The 21,864-nt window shown below is 38.2% G+C and overlaps 1 protein-coding gene across 1 annotated transcript; it reads left to right on the top strand.

Moving 5' to 3' along the window:
• Nucleotides 1-205: 205 nt before the first annotated feature.
• Nucleotides 206-20,245, top strand: TMEM207 (transmembrane protein 207). Its single transcript, XM_036444286.2, has 5 exons — nucleotides 206-432; nucleotides 2,625-2,662; nucleotides 6,881-6,925; nucleotides 8,163-8,305; nucleotides 18,625-20,245. Exons 1-5 carry the CDS (start codon nucleotides 358-360, stop codon nucleotides 18,759-18,761), a joined length of 438 nt encoding a protein of 145 aa, XP_036300179.1. The 5' UTR covers nucleotides 206-357; the 3' UTR covers nucleotides 18,762-20,245.
• Nucleotides 20,246-21,864: the final 1,619 nt, after the last annotated feature.

The following is a 21,864-nucleotide window of genomic DNA, read 5'->3' as shown; positions in this document are numbered from 1 at the left end:
CGTTTTACATAAAACCCAGAAATACCCTGGAATAAAACATGCACTTGAATATCATAAGTTCTTTAAGCAGCCAGCCAGTGTTGCAGATCAGCATGTGTCACCCTGGCTTTTAAGGGCTTGACAAACAGTACCAAGGTTCTGACCTTAACCTGAAATTCCTTGAGTTCTCAGTACCTGTGACCACACACCCAACATTCCAACCCACAGCATGCACTTTGCCAGTCACAAGGAGCCATCATTAACGAGTGCTCTGGTAGGAAGCATAATTTATAGAGAAGCTAGCAAGTTCTGAGGAAGAGGGGATTTGTTTAACACGGACAGCAAACCACTATCTTTGAGCAGCTTGTCCTTTTAAGCATGTCGAGATCCAGTCCTTTTAGTTTCACTTCAGTGATCTCCAAAACGGGAACCTGGTGTTTGCCACTATTCCAGGTAACATCTCTCTTTCTGGGAAAAGATTTTCGGAGGTACTCTAAGGACCAGATTGGTTATTGACTTGTTATTTGGGGAAACTTAACTCATACATTTCAAAGATTTCCCTTAAGAAATTGTTACCAGAATTATATTACTACTTATATTTATCTGTCAAATCTACAGGAAACAAAAAGACCCATGCTATTAGTCTTATTTCTACTTTAATTTTATTGCTATTGAAGTAAGAGGATGCAATGTAATCTTTGCTATGCTGTAAAAAAAAAATTTTTTTTTAGAATATTGCAGCAAATTTTTAGAATTTATGTAGCAAAATGCTATGATAGGGTTAATTTAAGACATATTTGTTTACTCTTGCCTGCAACCACACTTGATGCTTGGGAGTTTCAATGTAGACAGAACTGTGGCAGTTTACTTTGTTTCTTCTACTCTAGCATCTCACTGCAGAAATACCTGCCTCTCTGCAAATGTGTTACTTGAATGCAAAGTATCTGAAAGATTTAGTTCTGAAATATATTAAGACTTTGCTCCCATTTCCTGACAATCTGAAGTCTGACAGCTAATGCCTTGGCTGAGAGCTGGTACTGATATGATACTGTGTGCTCATTCCTTGCTAGGGAAGAGCACACCAAAAGATTAGGAAATGACTTCCAAGTGAAATGCTGGCTTTACTTGTTTATCTCTTCAACTGGATCCCAAATGATTTCAACTAGTCATACATAAACTCTCTTTATGGGACAAAATTTGAATGTTCATTTTCTTCTCAGTTAGTATCCAAATCTATTTTTAGCATTCTAGCAAAAGAGAGTACAAGTCATGTTCTGTGCTCATAAATTGTTCATTACCATGCTCTCTGATGGCCAATTCATGTCTCCATCTAAGACTCCACAAATCTCTTTGCCTGGATAAACATGGTGGAGTAAATATAAGGTGCTGACAAAGATGCACTTGAGATCTAAGAAGAAGAAAAATAAGGCATCTCCTGCAAAATTCCTATGTGTATCATTTAAAATTTTTGTAAATACTTACTTGATTTTATATTTCTGAGTTATAGACCAGGAAGTCATACTTCACTAACCTCATCAAGCTATATTTAGGACTATTTATAAAGGACATTTAAAGATGTTTCTATTGTACACAGAAGGAGTCTCAAGTCAAGGGAAAAACAAACAAAACCTTAAAAAAGGAGCACTTTATGCCAAAACCGGTTTGGATCAGTGGATAGAGTGTTGGCCTGTGGTCTGAAAAGTCCCGGGTTTGATTCCTGTCAAGGCCATGTATCATCCCCAGTAGGAGGTGTGTAAGAGGCAGCTGATCGATGTTTCTTTCTCATTGATGTTTCTAACTCTCTATTCCTCTCCCTTCCTTTCTGTAAAAAAGCAATAAAATATATATTTTTTAAAAGAAGTGTCAGAGATGTAAGAAAATTAGTAAAATGTATATGAAAATCTCCCTCCTGTCAGAGTCTGGGGTGCACCACGGGACCTAGAGTCAAGTTCTTCCCCACCACCTGCACGTGCTTCAGAAACACAGGAGACCCAGACCCAGTTGGCCCTACCCACATTGGGTGAGCCCAGAGCTGGCTGGCCCCACCATCATCAAGCCCTGCTGGGCAGGGGGTACGGCCTGAGGTCTCTTGCCCTGGCCAAGTACCAGGCAGCCTCAGGTCCCTGCTGTTCTGGCAGTGATTTTACCTGTCCCGGCTAATTTACATATTCTTCTGTTTATAAAGATAGATAGATACCCAATAATGCTAATGGCATGGACTTCTGTTTTATGTAGAGAACTTGATTTCTGTGTGTGAAAATAATAAAATAATTAACCTCCTCTGACTAGCTAAAATATGAAAACAAAGGAAAAATGCAATGTGCATAAAAGCTAAAAGCAAGCAACATCTGCCTATAGAAAAAAACAAAACAAAATGATTTTTTCATCCATCTATAATTATGTGTAAGATAGAAATCTGGTTTACAATACATATCTCCTGTCACTGCTGAGCTGGAAAATCTACCCAGAGATTGTTGGTTTGTTTTTTTCAATTAAAATTCTGTTTGCCTGACAATAGGCTCTGCTGTGAGCATTACTTACAAAAACAAAATTATAAAAACCCACATTGTCTCAAGGTGCTGTTGTATTAAAGGATTAGACTGATGAGATGTTTGGATCTTATTTGTTTTAAACGTGTGTTTCAGCTGGTGCTCTCCGACCCACCATGTGAAGAAAATGAAATGTAAGTAAATAACAAGAGACGTTTTCAAAATTCAAAGAATAAAAAAAGGAAGAGCTCAAGTTTTAAGAAACCCCAATGAGTTTCAAATGACCATTATAACCATGCAAGAAACAGAAAGGTAAATTGTTTTAAATGCAAATGGCTTGATTTTTCTAAAAGCAGGGAAAAGGTGCACTTCTATTATGGTCAGCTTTGTTAAATAAATAAGGGGCCTAGTTGATGTCTAGGTATTTTTGCTCACAGCATTCTCTACCTCTGAGGTTTCAAGGGTACTTTACATTCATGAAAGACTTATTACATCCTATATGGCTGCATCCATACCCATAAATCACATTGGTGATGGGGGGGGTAGCTTTCTGGATAAATAAGTTTCAAATATAAGCAGACTAATGAAATTTCTAACCTGTATTATGTGTAGCTTTCAAAGTGCAGATATACAGCTGTGGGTGCAAAAAATCTATAACAAAAGCATAATATGCTAATTAGACCAGAAGGCCAAATAGCAGAATGACCATCCAGACAACCTTCTGGACGACCTTCAGGATGAAGCCAGGGCTGTGAGGGCCGAGCCCCTTACACAAATTCCATGCATCAGGCCTCTAGTATATATAATATTTTCCTCCCACCTTCTACATTTTTCTGAAAGGGATAACAATTAAACTAATAGAGACAGATTGATAGGAGAAAATCAGAATTTTAATACAATTCCAATGGGAATTCACATAAGCATGAAAATTCCAAATATAATTGGGCAAAATTGGGTGTAAATGTCATTTTTGTAATGGAGAAAGAAGAGTACTGGATCTTAGATTGCAAAGTGAGACTGGGCCATTTTTGCGTAACTGAGGAATAGTAGAACATACAAGGCAGGTAAGTATTAGCTGGAAAACTCATAAACAATGGGACATAGGGTATCTAGCTAATAGACTTTGACTGAAGCCCTTTTATTTTTCTACTTAATTTAAATTAAACTAAGGTTAACATCCTAAGATCCCCTTTCTTGTGTAGGTCTTTCCATCTGAATCTCTTAGAAAGGGAAAAAGTTAGATTATTTCTGAATCTTTTGTTTTCTAAAAAATAACTTAAAATAAATATCCCAAAGGCAAAAGTTAGGTTCCCTTCATAGTCATGTGTCACTTAATGACTGGGATATATTTTGAGTTCTTAAATTTATCAAAGTATTCAGTTTTTAGTTCATTTTAGGTCCATAGATTATCAGCAGTGAGAACAGTAATAAAGATCAGTTCTTACTTTTGCCAGAGTTTTTTTTTTCTTTTTGGCATCATTATTTTATTTCACCTAGCATATACAAATCTCTAATGAACAACTATATCTTAAAAAATGTAATTTTTACTATACTGAAAATCTTACATCTAAAATTTGAGTAATTGAAATATTGTCACAGTTCAGGTATTTTTTAAATAACACAAAGAATTTCTGTTTAAAAATTGAACTTGAGAAAGACATGAAAATCATGATGTAAGGAAGTACACCAAGTCCAAAGACCCATATTATAGTTTAAGTTTTTGAGCAGCTAATGGCCTCCCCAATTATTTTTCCACTCTGAGTCTCAGTGGTAAAATGTGAGTCTCAGGGGGAAAACAATTACTCCAAAGTTTCCTGTAGTTCCTAAATTACATGATCACTTTGCATTTATTCAGCAAACTGCTTCTAGAACATTTTTTTTATATATCAGAAAATCCATCAGTAGGTTCACAGATTCAGACAGAGAAAGTGAAATAAGTCAGTTTGCAAAACTGTTAGCACTGGAAAAAATATTGAGTGACTAAAAAAATTAAACCTAGAAAATAAAATGTGGTAGTTAAATTTAGAATCTATAATAATGAAAGTGTAATATGCAAATCGACCGAATGGCCAAACAGTGGAACAATATCTGAAGACCACTCTATGACACCCATGGTGCCATTCCAGCCAAGGCAGGTGCGATGTGATTAGTGGGAGCCTGGCTATCTCCCCATGACCACCTTGAAGAGGGAGGCCCAGGCCATTAGCTAATGGGGTGATTGATCAATTGGGGAGCTCCAAAGAGGGTGGCCCAGACCACCAACCAGCGGGCTGCAGTGGGTGGGTGGTGCCTCTCTGTGGGGGCAATCTATCAAGGATCCCTGGCTGGGTGGGCAGGTCCTACCTCTTTGGGGTGTTCAGTCACAGGGCTCCTGGACTGTGAGAGGGTACAACTGGGCTGAGGGTCCCTTCTTTCCCCCCAGTGCACAAATTTCATGCACCAGGCCTCTAGTTGACAGTATAAGTGTATAGTTTATTTTTAAATCTAAAAAAAAAGGCAGAAATTTATATATAGAGGGAAATTAAGCAATCCACATTCCTGATCATGAGCTTAGATTTCAAGACTCAAAAATGAGAACTTTATGTTACTTTTTTGGGCTAAATTGCCAAGAAAAGTTTCCTACATTCATCTCTAAAGTAGGATACTACATTTTAAAATTTTATATATTTTAATGTAATATTTAAAATTTGTATGACTACAAAAGTGATGTATGTACATTATAAAAATTTAACCAATATAAAAATATTGAAAAGATAAAGTGCCTCATGACACCATCTTCAAGAGAAGCAAACATTGTTAGTAATTTGATGTATGTGTATACATAACTATATAATATTTATTTGTGAAATCATTATATTTGTATTAAAAATGTATTCAAAGAAGAAATGAGTGCTCTTTATTATTTTATTTATCAAGGCTTTAAACCACATGTGTCAAACACAAGGCCCGCGGGCCAAATCCGTCCCGCCAGGCCTTGCAATGTGGCCCGCACCGCGCTGTCATCACTGCACTCCGCTGTGTTTCCATCACAATGACAGTTTATGACTGTTCAGTAAACCATTCGGCCCGCGATTTAGGCTGGATTTTAGATTTTGGCCCCTTCTCTGATTGAGTTCGACACCCCTACTTTAAACTATAAATATAGATCTGCATTTTTGATGAATATATAATATTTCTTTAAAAGATAGTACCATTAATTATTTTTAAAATCTTCTATTGATGATCACTTGTCTTAGGATGCTTTTTGTAAAGTTATACTTCAGCTGTCATTTATCCCAGCCATCTGTACTTGTGTATTTGGCTAAATTTTCTAGGTGCAAAAGAAACAAACACCCCCAAAACTTATTCTCTGGGTGAATGGGTTTTGTCTTAAATATTTGGGGTAAAATTTTTAAGTTGACACTCACATATGTTAAAAAGTCATTTTTGAAGAGTAATGTGATAAACAGGATACACATTCTCCTTAGGGAGGCTATGAACAATAAATTAGCTGACATTTATGAAAGCTTTCAAGCTGAAAAATGCCGAGTGTTATTTTAACAAAGGCTAAAGAAAACGTGATTAAGTGCAGCACCATCTCAGAAGCTTATCGGGCTGTGATGAACAGCCTTCAACTCTTTAATTCCAGAATACTGTAACAGCAGCCCATTTACCGAGGTTGAAAAATGTCCTTTAGCAAACATATATTCAAAGCACTATGTGTGTCATAGCAAGGGACTCTGGAATGAACAGCATGTGTCTAAACCTGGGGAGTTATATGTTCTAAAAATCACACTGTGAACCAAAGTGTAATCTTTTTCTGTGTGATCTTTTAAAACTTATCTTAAGAACAATTAAGTTGTGCTGAAGCACAAAAATGGTTTAACTATCCTGACTAACAAATCAACTTCTAACTCTTTAGTAAATGGTGTGTATGGCCACACTCATCCATTTTCCTTTTATCCTAATTTATTTTTTTTAACCAGGATTGCAGGGCTGCTATTCCCTACCAAGACATCCAAGGTTAATAGGCATTATGACCTTCCATGGATAATTTGCATTTTAAAGAACTCCAGGTCTTTGAATAAACAGAATGGTGAAGTGGTTATACCTACCATTCAGTCTACCATATGGTAGTCCTGAAAAGTTAGTCACTCTTTTCTCAATGTACTACAGTATTTTTAACTCTGGCATCAAACCTACTATTATGCAATTATCTGTTTTTAAATATCTGATAGTTTCCATTTACATGTATCCTCAGTGCCTTGAATGATGTGAACATATGGGAAACATTTACCAGTTGTGTTGGGGGGCTTACAGTGAGTAAATTATTGTTGGAGAATTAGGTATAGTCAGAACAAATATTGTGGTGCAAAAGAATAGGTTTTCGGCACTTAGAGGTCCAACACTAATTGTTCTTTCTTTGTTACCAGGTACATAAACTATAAAAACCAATACCCGAATGATTGGTATATCTGGTAAGGACATCTTCATATATATATATATATATATATATATATATATATATATATATATATATATAAATATATATAAATAAATATATATATATATATATATATATATATATATATATATATATATAAGCCTAAGCGACCATTATGATTGAATGACCAGAATGACCAGAATGACTGGTCAACCAGTTGCTATGATGTGCACTGACCACCAGGGGGCAGACACTCAATGCAAGAGTTACCCCCTGGTGGTTAGTGTGCTCCCACAGCCAACCTCCCATGGCCCCTACCCTTGGTCAACTTGCACCCCCTGGCAGGACAGCCAACCTCCCAGGGTCTCTTCCTTTGGCTGGCCAGCCTCTTGATAGATCTTGGTCACCAGCCAAGCCAAGAGACCCTACCCATGCATAAATTCATAAACCAGACCTCTAGTTGTTTTATAAAAGTCTTTGGTGGTATATACATACTCCTTTACTAAATAACTGATATGGCACATGAAATGATACATATTAAGAAAATAATGGAGGTCATGTGAATCAATATATGTAGAAACATTACTTTCAGGTTGTTGTTCAGTGTTTACTTAAGTGTTTTCTATAAAAGGGAACTTACTCTTTCTAAGAATAATAATAATTTACTCTCTGGTTGAAAATCTTTAAAGGTAAAATTATTCTTCCTTCTATTGATATCTTCTGAAATGCCTTTCACTGATTTTAGTTCTGGTCTCAAAAGTCATTCAAAATAAGACTGCTGCCTCTTTTATGAGCTAGACTTTTGGAAATTTTGAAAGTTATTATACCCTCCTAAATGTTGACTTTAGTGTTTTCCAAATTAAACATTACCAACTTTCTCATTTAGATAGCTTCTCAAAAAACAGAGATCATGTCTTATCTTCTCCACTTTTTCTTACTGATTTCAGAGAGGAAGGGAAAGGGAGAGAGAGATAGAAATATCAATGATGATAGAGAATCATTGATCGGCTGCCTCCGACAAGCCCCCCAACTGGGGATAGAGCCCACAACCTAGGCATGTGCCCAGACTGGGGATCTGAACTGTGATCTCCTGGTTCATAGGTCAACACTTACTTAGCCAAGGTGTGGGGAGGGGTTGCTTAAGGAATTCAGCTTCTCACACTGCTTGCAGCCAGTTTTGCTGAGTTCTTGCCCCCTTTTCAGAGAGTAATAGAACTCTTAAGTTTCCTGTGTGCTCCACCTCAATCCTCTTTTGATTCTTCTGGCTCCAGGTTCTTGCTCCTCATTTTCCTGGTGGTTCTGCTCTGTGGAGCAGTGCTCTTCTGCCTTCCCTGCTGGCTGAGGAGATGCGGCATCGGTTCCTCAAATCGCACCGTGGCTGTTTTTGCTGTCGGCGACTTGGACCCTGTTTATGGTAGGTTCTCTCACTTTGATGGGCTTGCTCTTTGAAACCTTATGGTTTTGTGTTGAATTAGAAATCTAATCTCTGAAAATCAAATTTGTCAACTTACAACAAGACAGTTTATAGAAGATTGAAAGGCATGCATTGGGGAGAGAGCCTAAGTGAGAAAATTTCAGAAGAAAGGAAACCCCAATAGAAAAACAAACAAACAAACAAACAAAAAAAACACACACAAAAACACATGTCTTAGGAAAATGATTTATAGTTGAGTATGGGGATAGAACCTAACTATTTTGCTCAGTTGACATGAGTAAAAGAGAAACTATACAAGGTTGGTCACTTCAAGTACGTGTCGGATTTAAGGTACAGAGAAGTATTTCTGAGTTTTTTCGTATCAGTTGGAAAAACTGAAGTTCATAAGTCTAATTTACTAAACTCTCTAAGCCTCACTTACCTACAGTAACATTGAACCATATTTTTCAGATTGCTGCCAATGCAGAATCTGAAAATATGGAATTGGCAGGGAAGTATAAATACTCATATTTTTTTCTCGCAGACACATTGGCAGCATCCTGATCCTGCCTTGTCCCACCCTTGCTCCTCAAACCACACCCTTCCTATTATTTTCCAGTTTTCAGTAGGAGGTAAGGAATGGAGGAGATTTAGGTTGTACAGTCATTGTTAATTCCAGGCCTAGTCCTCATCCAGAACATTTGTTCTGAGATTTTCCCTCTAAGTCACTGCACTATACACCACAATTGCCTCAAGAGTGCTTAGTAGAGATTGACAATTGCACTTCAGAAACTTGGGCCAGATAAATTTCCCATAGAGAGTGCCAGGCATGTCCTGAAAAAACTAAAAGCTAAATAAAAGTTGGAATATAAATAAACTAAAATGTTTAATATAAAAATTTGATATTCAATGATTGTACTCACTATTTAGTGATTGTATTCACTATTGACTTTTTTTAAAGTAATTATTTACCAAGGGAAACTGTCAATTTGAGAAATGGGTGTTTGGAGAAATAATTAAAATCTCCAATAAAAATAGTTATTTCTCCTAAACTTAAAACTACTGTCCTCTGAACACAGAAGAAAATAGGGTCACTGACCTTTTAACAAACTACATGAATCAAAGGGGTCAACATGTTCACTTTGATCTTATTTCCTTTATTTAATTGGAGCTAGTCAACAACAACAAAAAATGCAGTTATATTTCTTTCCAATTTACTTGAGTTTCTAAAGAGGAGAATTCCCCCTGGTCATCTTAGTCCTACTGTCCTACTGTTACTTCAAGGAAGAGTTTTCTAGACTTCCTGAATCTTAAAAAATAATAATAATAATAAAATATATATATACTTAAGTTTGAGTAAGTAACCCATTTTAATATTACAATTTTAAGGCAATCTATGTGCCATGGTTATACGCCAATTTATCTAATATTTTCATATTTCCTGAATGGTGATTCATATGTGTGCTTTTGAATTTACCTGAACTTGTCTGAGCAGGTATGACTGAGAGAAGGAATCAAGGCTGATATGCTTCTTCAGAAATCTGAATATAATAGCACTGAGTGCAGGGCATTCGTATCACATTCTCTATATTATCCTGAGGTCATTATAGACAGGAAATAAAATATTTGGGGGAAATTGTGTTGTTTTTTTTTTTTTTTTAATAACATAGTCCCAATTTAATCCACATCTGCCAAGTGTTAGGCATTAGGTCAAGGACTTCTCAGACATTATCTCTAGTTCTTAAAACCAGCTTGGGAAAAAGGCTATTACTTCTCTTAGAGGATGTTATCTACTTTCCTCACCCTATTGAATAAATGCACCACATAGATCTTTGCTGTAAGTCAACTAATAGACTTTATGTTGTCAGAGTTAAGGTTAGGAAGTTAAACAAAATATGGGCAGTCACTCATGGTTTATCCACCTACATAAAGTACAGCCTATATCTTGAACCTCCAGATGTTTCTGTATTGCAATTCTTTAATGATAGAGATTGCTCTCTGGAGTCCTCATTCCCTTCCTTATTCTCTCCATTCCTCATTAATTCCACTCGTATAGCTCTGCATCTTACTTTGACCAAGGAACAATTAAATTCTCCTCAGCTTAAGCTGCATTACAAAGTTCAGTTTCACTGATTTCCATCGTAGGAGACCACAGGTTCAGTTGCCCCTCTCTATTAATTATTTCCTTCACCTACACTGGGTTGGGTGTTAGGCTGTTCAGTCCATCTCCCATCTCCCATCCTGTCCCCTGGATGCTCAGCAGGGCTGTACAGGCCATGAACAGTCATTCCCTTAGCCTTTGATGTGGATATTCCTAGAGTTGTGCTTCTTGGTCTTTTGGTTCTCCTTTCTAAAACAAAACATAAAAGAATAATTTAGGAAGTGGTATTCTCTGTGATCTCTAGTCACTTCTTCTTATGTAACAATTTTCAGAAGTAAATTCCAGGGAGTCAAAATTTTAAGGTAGTCTGAAACCCAGACTCACACTGGATTTCCTTTCCCCACTGTATCCTCACTATGCTTTCACTTCTCCAAACAAACGATTCTTCCTACCTAGTATTTCCACAGAAGGAGCTGTTTTCCAAAAGGGAAGTGAAGGAACCGCTACCAGGATCTTTGTGTGGTTAAAGAGGGAGGAAAGGTCCCAAACCACAGCCTCTTCCTCCACAACCCACACAGGCTATGTGCTCACAGCCTGGAGCTGAGTGTGGTTACTGTAGGTTTTATGTGCTCACTTTGTAGGATTTGGGGTGCACTTCTGAGCCTTCCTCATAGCCTCTGTTCAGAATTGGGGTGAAATGAGAAGTCATTGGAGGACTCTAGTGACTGGTTAGAATATAAAATAAGGGTGTCTGGACTTCCTGTCACCCCTGGAGCACAAAAGGAATGATAGATTGTTCCCTCTGAATACAGAATGTGGGTCATTTAAAACATCTTAATGGAGAGACTAGATTTGCTATATTAACCTTGCATTCCGCCTAGACCTTTATTTTATTTTCCAGAACTCATTTCATGTTATTAGCACTATTTGCTGAATATATTAGTTGAAAGAGCTCTGCTCTTCTGACTTGTGTTTGAGAGGTTTGACTCTCAGGATCCCATGGAAGTTGCCTCAATTGAATAGAGCCAAGAGGATAATTTTGACTGATTATCAGAGGCTGGAGTGGACTGAACTTTACTGATTTAAGTACATAAAATAGGAATGTTCTCTCACTAGCAGTTCCTGACAATATTACATGGCTCATGTTGCCAATTATCTTGATTAGAAATATTAAAGCGAGAAAGGAAAATACTTGGTTTGGGAGCCTCATCAAAGGTGTTTGAGGAAGGTCTTACTGCCTAGCCCATCTGAATGTCTGGTGAGGTTTTTGTCTGGGAAAGGTCTTTGGAAATATCAGCAAACACCCTGTCCCAATAGCTTCTCCTGGGCCAATAATCACATATTTTCACAGTTCTCTGCTGATCCGGTGCTCAGATCTTTCAGTTTTTCTTCCCCTCTCATAGGCTCTATGTTTCCAATTCTGTAATATGTAATGAATAAGCTCTTTAAGCCCCAATAAGAGAAAATTAATCTGTCTGATACCCAAGGATAAGAATAAAACAGAGGCATTGTTAGAGAAAGAAGGGGAAGAGAAAGACCACAAGGAAGAGGAGAAGAGAAAGATGAAAATTAAGAGGGAAAGGAACCTACAGTTTGAAACTGAAGATTTTTTAAGGACTGACATTAAAACCTACTTATTTTATGTAATTCCTAAAATCATGTGATTTTGCTCTGCTTTCATGCCCAACTCTTCTTCCTGCGGTGGCCCCAGGATCTCCTAGATAGACCCTTTCCCCCTATTATCCTTCCTCCATCCCCATCTCCTCTGATCCTGTTTTCTATTCCCACTCTTTTATAATCTCAGAAAGGACCCATTCACTGCCCTTATGTCTTCTTGAATGGGATAATCCATGCAGTCATCTCTGAGTCCTTCTTGCTCTCCTTTTTCAACCAGCAGAGACTAACATTTCAAGTATAATTCAGGTTTGTGGTTTTTAGCACCTGTGTCAGCAGTAAGAATAATGTAGTGTTTCACTGTTGTTTTTAATCTTATTATTTTACTATGTTAATGAAGCTTCTAGAATCCCTTCTTTCTGATAATTCAACAGAATTCACAGATTTACAACCCGTTGTTTCCCCACACCCCTCCTCAAATGTGTAAATTGAGAGTAAGAATACATATTGGGCCACAGAAATTGATTTTTTTAAAGGAATGTATCAATTATTTAGTAAAGGTGGAGATACAAGAAAAGAAAGTAAAAATTCTCACACGCCCCTTTGAATCATTTGTGATCAATAGTCCCCACTTTGTAATTCCTTGGACTATATAACAAGGAGAATAGGTAGATATACACCAAAGTGGGGGAAAAAAATACAAAAATGTTTTGGGTTTCTTAGATTAGCTGTTTTATTTATTTGTTAAATTCATGTTTCAAAAAATAAGTAATGACAAGAGAGTCATTAAAAGGAGTTTTGAAGTTTATTATAAACAAGTGTTTTTATAATTCACTGAAAATGTGAATAATAATATGTTTCCAATTTAAATAAGGTTATGAAGCTGCATAAAAACCCTTATTTATAAAGAAATGCTGCCACTGGCTGGGTATATGAGTGTGTGGGTGGGGGTGCCCTCCAATGTTTGTGGAGTTCTGGGGGCACAGCTGAAATAAGTACTTTTAGAGGCCCTCATGAAACGATAAGAGGTGGAAGAAGATTTTAGTCGTGTAAATTGAGAGTGAGAATACATATTGGTATGCAATATCCCTATCCCTGAAGCCAGTCCTGAAAGAGAGGTAGCTGGAGGTTAGCAGAACCAGAAGGAGGCCAGTGCCCTAATTTTCTGTTCCATGTTGCAGACAGGTGTGGATCAGCATTCAGGCCAGATTAAATTTAGTTCATGTGAAAGTCCAACATGCATGGCTAGGCAGCACCCTGTGGGCACAAGGTAGCACAACGCCTTCCTCCTTCTCCCCTCCCCCTCTAGCATGAGTCCCTAAAGAAGAGGCATGCGAGAGAGCGTGAATTTCCTTTATTTGGAAATGAGTATGTTTAGATTTTGCAAGCTTGCCGGGCCACTAAACAAATGAGTATGTTTAAAATTTTTTAGCTGTGAATGATGGGCACATAGTTTATAAGGTCTCTCAGACCTTTACTGGGCTTCTGTCTAAACTGACTTTGTCTAGTCCCTTCCGCAATGGATCAGTGGGGAACAGACGTAGTGTTAAATGTTGCTTTTAATAATGCTGCATAAATGGCATGCTTATATCTAGTCTTCCCTTTTGCTCCTTTTCTGTTAAATAATAACTAGGTTATTACAATGGTATCAGTAAGTCAGTTTAAGATAATAAAGAGAACAAAATTTGGGATATGAGAAAGGGATAAAGAGCACAAGTCAGGAAAACAATCTAGTGTTCATTAGAAAAGAGAATTTGAGAGACTAAGAGAAGGATCCCTGCCATTAACTCTCCATATTTTTAAAGAAAAAAATAATGTTACTATAAAATCTGCATTGAACTATTTCATGCGTAGTAGAGCTGGGCCCTTCAGCCCTGACAGCAGCAGCAAGCAGGTCCCCTGCCTTCTTGAGAAGACCTGGAGGTGAGAACCTTCTGAGACCCTTACTGGGGACACTTATTTTGGCTTAGCTTCTCAGATCTGATTTCCCTGATGATGCTTTCAACTATCCAATCACCCTGACCCCATTTCTTCTGTTATTTCAGAGATAATCTTTCCTTTTTTTATGTCAAAGCAAATAGAAGTACCAGTCTTCCAGCAGCCATTAAATGTGAATGCTTCAAATTGAGGAGAGGAAGAATAGGAGAGAGACAGACAAAGAGCCACCCTTACACTGTGCTCCCGTCTTTCCCCACCATGCCCAGGATTCTGTCCTGTGTTAAGATCCTTTTTAAATGTCACTTCCCTGTACTTTATGCTCTTCATGTAAATATTCTGTGACTCCTTTAAGTAAGGGAAGACAGTATTTTATTCACACACTTTCATGGACAGGCATGATTATAGTTACTGCTCACATTTATTGGGCATTTACCAGGTGGTAACATCTGATATCTCCAATTTCATTTCTTTTTTTCTGTACCTCTATGAGGGGTTCGCTATCATTCTGAACCTTGTAAAGATAATAGAACAAAGGCACTTAGAGGTTAAATAACACAGTAGATGAAAGAACTGTGACTTGAATTTAGGCATTCTTAGCTACCCCCAGATGAAAGAACAGGATGAGATAAAGAAGGGAAAAGATTTAAAAAAAAAAAAAAAAGAGGTGGAAAGGGCACATTAACATAAGCCAAGTTCATTGGAGTGATTCTTAATGGTGTGGGAAATCTGAAATCTGTCTATAAAAACTCAGCAATGAGTGTATTGATTTACACACTTAAACAACAGACTCTAATACCTTCACAAACAGTTCTGTTAAACCATAGGATTTTTAATTTTCTTTTTAATCCTCACCAGAGAATATTTTTTCCATTTATTTTTTTAGAGAGAGTGAAAGGGGGGGAAGTGGGGGCAGAGTGCGAGAGAGAGGGAGAGAAACATTATGTGAGAGAAACACATGGATTAGTTGCCTCTTGCACACACCCAGACCAGACACAGGAACTGAACCTGCAACCAAGGTATGCCTTTAACTGGGAATTAAATCCACAAACCTGCAGCTGCAGGCAGATGCTCTAACCACTGAGCAACCATCCAGGGCAGGAATTTTTAACTCAGATTCTTAATTTGTCCAAAGATTAAAACAATGTCTGCTCCCCTCCCAATCATGTGATATTTTACATAAACATGATATGAAACAAATTGAAAACAGATATATGTTTGACTTTATGAAAGCTCTGAACACATTGTCTTTGTTAGTTATTAGTTGTTTATCAAATGAATGTCTTATGGTTTTCATAGCAAGTTTGAGAGCAACCGACAAATCTGTAGTAAGGAGGTGACAGTAAAACTTTCCTACCACAGAGGGCAATTGTCAATATCCTGTTGCCTGGAGCCCAGTATTGATAATGGCAGTGATGGAAACCCATTTGAGCTAGTAAATGTGTCAGGTCAATCTGATTGAAGACTCCAGCAAAATGATAGCAAAGTTACCACTGACTCTGTATTGAACACTCCATGAGCATTCACCTGGAGAGGGGGTGGGGCTCAGTACAAATATCCACAATGGAAGGAAGTGCTGGGACAACAATACTTTATCAATGTTAACTGTTTTATCAAGTCCTTCAGACTTAGCTGACATCACTCTAAACTTCCTAACTGCAAAAGACTAATGCTATAAATTTTTTCATTGAATAATTTCTGTTATAACATTAATAATGATAATGATTAAAACATTATTTGACCATTAAAATAGGATAAATTGGAAAATAATATCCTATATAATAAGAGGTGGTATGCAAATTGACCCTCACACCCTCACAAGATGGTTGCCTACACCCAGGCCAGCAGGTGGGTTAGTGAGGGACTACCAAACGGCTGAACAAACAGGCTGTGTGGGACAACCAGGCCAGCAGGGGTGGGGGAGGAATTTGGGGGCAACCAGGCTGGCCTGAGGAAGTAATTAGGGGTGACCAGGTCAGCAGAGGGAGGCAGTTGGAGGCCACCAAGCTGGCGGGGGAAGAGGAGGGCAGTAAAAGGTGACCAGGCCAATGGGGTGGGATACAGTTAGGTGCAACTAGGCCAGTGAGGGGGGTGCAGTTGGGGGCAACCAGGCCAGAAGGGGGGTTAGTGAGGGATGACCAAATGATTAAACAGCAGACTATGTGGGGCAACCATACTGGTGGGGCAGGGAGGCAGTTGGGGGTGACCAGACCAGTGTTGGGACAGTTAGGGGCGACCTGGCCAGCACACAGAGACGGTGAAGGGGTAGTTAGGAGTGACCAGGCAGGCAGGCAGATGAGTGATTAGGAGCCAGTGGTCTAGGATTGTGAGAGTGATGTCCGACTGTCAGTTTAAGCCTGGTTCCTAAATTGGCAGTCAGACATCCCCTGAGGGGTCCCGGATTGGAGAGGGTGCAGGCTGGGCTGAGTGGACACCCTTTTCCCCCCATGCACAAATTTCATACACTGGGCCTCTAGTTGTAAATAAAAGAAAATATGAACATTTGTAACATAGTATAGTTCTTAATGTGTACTTATAATATTAGTATTTATATTAATAGTAATAATAATTAAACATTGAGTAATTACTGTGTGCCAGGCTTTGTTTTAAGCACTTTACACTTATTTATCCTTGCTTTTATAGATGTAAATACCATCATTATTTTACTTCATGAAAGAAAAATGAGAAACAGAAAGATTGTATAATATCCTAGAAGTAAGTTATTCTTAAATAAATAATTCCTTTAAAAGAGTGCTGGACTAGGAGGTAAAACATATTCTAAATATAATTCTACCTTTACATATTGTATTAACATTTGAGTTTTTATGCTTTGCTCTGCAAACTGGTGAGATACAAAACAAAGCAAATATAAATATATGAAGATCCATGATTCTAAATAAATGTTATTCATTCCAAAATAGCAATTTTGAGCAATCTACTTTTAGATTCCTGTGATGCAGCTATTGTCTAACATATAACTACTATAAATTGTTTTCATGATAGTGGCATGATAAAAGGAATCTCCTCCATGGCATCAAATCTTAATCCTTTAAGGAAGAGGTCAGCAAATTAAGGGCCAGATAGGAGCTATGTTTGACTTTGCAGGCCATAGAGTTTTTGTGGGGACTATTTTATTTACCTCTGCCACTATGACACAAAAAACAGTCACAAAGAAGATATAAATGAATGGACATGTCTGCGTCACAATTAAATTTATAAAAGCAGGCAAAGAATTTGACTGTTTAGGTTAAGGGCATAGTTTCTTCTTTAAATGTGAATTTAAAGGTTGTCACTACTGTTTTGGGGAAAAGCAATCAAACTATTTCTAGACAGGTAAAGGCCCATGTGAAAAAAAGGGAAAGAATATGAAGAAATAAATGGTTATAAGATATTACTATTGATTTCCTGTGGCTCCAAAAGAGTCTTTCGGGAAAACACTAATAGAAGATTAGCTAAAGATCTATTACATAAGTGCATGGTCTCTTGAGGTGATCAGTTTGCAGATGAAAATGCTTGTTTGTTTTTTGTGTTTTTTGTTTGTTTGTTTGTTTGTTTGTTTTTGCTATTTATTGGCCTGTAGTATGTATAACCTAAAAGTGAAGAATCTTGACTTCAAAATTTAAAGTGTAAGAATGCCTCTTCCTTGTTGTGTGGTATACATTAATTGCAAACTTTTCACAACTTAACATTTTTGCTATTTATCATAAAGAAAATTTAAAAGTGATTAATTATACTAGTTGTGATTTTTAGAACATAAAAATAAAATAATGAAATTTAGATGTAATATTTTAATGTTTCTAGTGATATTTGTATTTTCCATGATGGGAGCATTAGCTAAAATGCCATTTCTATATGGAGGCATCTTGTCTTCTATCCCACCAAAAATGGTATTTCTTCTAGTTTCAGCTGCTGAAATGTAAATGCTTCTTGATGATGGTTTACAGTAGTACCCTCTTATCTGCAAGGGAGACTAAGACCCCCAGTCAATGTCAGAAGCTCTGGATAGCACTACATATACACTATCTATCATGTTTTTCCTTATACACACATATCTATGATAAATTTTCATGAATAAATTAGACACAGTAAGATATTAACAATAATAATAAAATAAAACTATTATAACACTATACTCCAATAAAAGTTATATGGATGGCTTTGGGGACATCATTAAGTGAAATAAGAGTTATTTGAGCAGAAGCACTGCAAGACCTTGACAGCATGATAACCAAAATGACTACTTGGTGGCTAATGGGCAGGTAGCATGTACTATAAGAATACGTTGGAAAAGGGAGGTTTTGCATCCTGGGTGGGACTGAGCAAGCTGGCTCAAGATTTCATCACTTTGCTCTGAACAGCATGCAATTTAAAATGTATGAATAATTTGTCTCTGAAATTCTTCATTTAATAGGTTTGGACCATGGTTGACCTCGGCAAACTGAAACTGCAGAAAACAAAACCATCAAAAAAGGGCAGCTACTGTCATTAGTTCCTGAGAGCACATTTTCTCGCTATAGTGACTCAGATGATTGCAAATTTTCCCCCAAGTGTACAAATAATTTTCTGTTGCTCCAGTGATTCAAGAAATGTCAGATTTTACTAGGCACTTCATGTAGATCTGCTTTATGCCGAGTAGAAAACTTACAAATCCCCATTTTTCTCTTTCCAGAGACAGAAGCAGCTGTGAATCCAGCTGTTGGAATGCACCTTCCAGCTCAAAAACCTGAACTGTATCATATTTCAGGTTTCAACACTTTAGGAACTCCTCCTCCATATGAAGAAATCCTGAAATCAAGCCAACTTTAGATATGGATCATCAATTGAAAATATTAGAAATATTTTAAGACCAAAATTGGGGACAATTTTTCTCATGTAGTGGGAATTCATAGACATTGATTAATATAGCCTTGGAAAAGACAAATAGACAAAACAATGAATGTAGGGGGAAATTTTTGATCAAGAACATATCTTAGTAGTATATATGGACTCAGTGGATAACAGCTGTGTTACATTTTTTTTTTTACTATAATCTAAGTTAATGTTTCTCCATCAATACTCATAGACAGTAATTAATACGCAGTGATCTCAATTAAGTTTAGGATTTCACTCTAGCACACAACTTTCTCTGCCTAAATATTTGTTTTAATATGATCTTTCTCCCAGTGTGGAGTCAATAAAAATTGTCATAATTTTAACAATAACTCAAACAGAGATTCAGACACATCAAGAGCCAGAATCAGAAAGGGAAAAACAAAAAGTTGGAATAAATTCTCAAAAAACAGTTAGACTATGGATAATGCAAATAATTAGTGTTGAATTGTAAAATGGGTGTTATTCATATTGACAGACTAGGCAGAGAGGGAAAGAGTGTGTGAAGGAAGGTGGCCGAAAATAATGAGAAAGCTAAATCCTGATTTCCTATTGTGGGAAGTCAATGAATAATACCTAAAATTAAAACAAAAATCATGAAATAATGAAAAGTACATCATTTGGAAATTAGATCACAAATATCTGAAGCAAAACACTCAAAAGTTGAGAATAACTCCCTTAAGAAATCAGCTTTAGAGATAATGTTATGTGGGATTAGGTGGAGCAGAATAATGCTGTGTGTGTGTGTGCGCGTGTGTGTGTGCGCGTGTGTGTGTTTATAATAAGCCTTTAGTACTATTTAACTTCTAAAATTAAATGCATGCATTACTTTAATTAAAAAGAAATATAAAATTAAACAAATAAATTTTGACTAAGTGATAGCTTACAATTGAAGACAAACAGGAAACCATGCTATCGATATATGGAAGAATAAAATGTTAACAGTAAATGTGTTTAAGTAGGGGACTGCAGGTGACTTAATATTTTATTCATTTTTGCGAATTTTTGTTCATATCCTGTAAGTTATGTATGTTAAAATCCGTTCCAGTTACGGAACCGTTTGGGGTTATAATTAACACCTAGAAAAGTGTAAGCATATCTGGAAATGGAACTAATGATTCAGCAGCTGGAATTGTCAGAAGTTAGTTCATGTCTGAGTTGAAGTGATTGGAACTGATTTTTAAGACAGCTGCATTTATGTGTCAGAACAAGTCTAAGAAAACTACATGTGTGGCCTCTAGTGGCTTGGTTTATTTATCCAGATGAGGAAGGAAGTGTGGGGACAGGGTTTAAGCAGGTGGATAGGGCTGGTAACAAAAACACTTTGTTTTCATAGAAATGTTTCTAACAAAGATCTCTTATTAAGTACCACAGGTACTATCTAAGAAATACTGAATAACTATTATATGTTAATTATTGTACAAGTTCTGAATTTATTTCCCCAACATGTTTAGTATTTTTTAAAAATATTTTTTATTGATTTCAGAGAGGAAGGGTGAGTGAGTGAGAGAAAATAAATAATGAGAGAAAATCATCTATTAGCTACCTTCTGCATGCCCCACACTGTAGATAGAGCCCACAATCCGGGTAAGTGCCCTGTCTGGGAATTGAATGGCATCATAGATTAAGGCTCAACCACTGAGCTGTGCCGGCTGGGCTTATTTTTAATAATACTACAGTTTCCATCACTTGGCTTTGACCTCCAGACAGAGACTTGCAAATTCTGTAGCAGGTGCTTTTTATGGTCACTGAAAACTACTGCAAACAATCCTATCTAATAAAGAAGGAATATACAAATTGACCATAACTCCACAACAAAGATGGTGGTGTCAACAGCCAGTAAGGAGGGAATATGCAAAGTGAGGCTCACTCTGCAACAAAGATGGTGGCGGCTGGGTGGGGATGCTTATATCATTGCCACGGCAACAACACAGGCATTCTGCTTCCCCCTGCCTGCAGAGTGGCCAGTGGGTGGGGTGGGATGTGCTGCCCACTGCCCAGAGCACACTGCTCAAGGTGACAAAGGCTGGCATCCCACTCCGGGCCAGTGGGCAGTATGCGCAGGCACAGAGAAGCCAGTAGGTGGGATGGGACATATGCCTTCATTGCCTTGGGCAGCGTGCTTCAGGCAGGTGGGCAGCATGAGCAGGTTCAGAGTGGCTGATGGGCAGTGCACTTTGGGTTGGTGGGCAGCACATGCAGAGAGCCTCTGGGTAAAGGAGGTGGACTAGGGGAAGGCGGCCTGTACTCCCCACATGGCACTGGTGGCAGCCGTGAGCGCACCAAGCAGAGCCTGTGGGCCAAGCTGATGTAGCATCTGCAGGCCATTAGCACTGAAGAGTGGCTGCACAAGTCCCACCTTCTGGCCCAGAAGGTGTGCGATAGCAGGGACAGATACCGTGGTGGGCCAGATTGACGTCCTTGTGGCCACACCATTGAAATTTGCAGATCTCCGCAGCTGCAGGCCTCCAATGTGTGTATCCTCTCTCTCCCACTTCCCACACCCGCGCTGTGCAAACATCCCCCAGCGCGCTGTCATCCACACGTGCCTGCAACAGTCCCGGACCATGGTGTGCACAAGTTGCCCCCGGCCCCTCCACCACACTTCCATCAACCTTAGCATGCCTACATCACCCATAGGATGTGAGCACATCCCCTCCAGCATGCTTATGTCCTTTGGACAGTGTCTAGGTTTGTGGGTGCTTGGAGTGGTTGCCTGTGAGATGACAGTGAGAGAGCGGAGTGGTAATGCTGTTTTCCCACGGAGGACAGTCTAGCGAAGTGATCACCTCCATGGTGCGAACAGACACACCTAGTGGGTGGGGAGGGGGTGTGGGGGGGGGGGAGAGAAGGGTTCGCTAAGGTGCTTCCCGACAGCGTTCAAGATCAGGAACCCAGAGGAGGTGAAGAGTTCCATCCTCTCAGTGAAACAGTGGGATAGTCGGAGTGACTGCAGAGGAGGAATGTGCACTTTGGGTGCCGTGACTGAGCCTCGCTTGCTTGGTCCCTAGAGCACTCCTGCCAGGCAGCGGGTGACAGG

Source organism: Pipistrellus kuhlii, unplaced genomic scaffold (genome assembly GCF_014108245.1).
Source record: "Pipistrellus kuhlii isolate mPipKuh1 unplaced genomic scaffold, mPipKuh1.p scaffold_m20_p_2, whole genome shotgun sequence".
Classification (NCBI taxonomy): domain Eukaryota; kingdom Metazoa; phylum Chordata; class Mammalia; order Chiroptera; family Vespertilionidae; genus Pipistrellus; species Pipistrellus kuhlii.
Note: the sequence above shows the minus strand (reverse complement) of the source record. Positions and strands in the feature narration are given on the sequence as shown.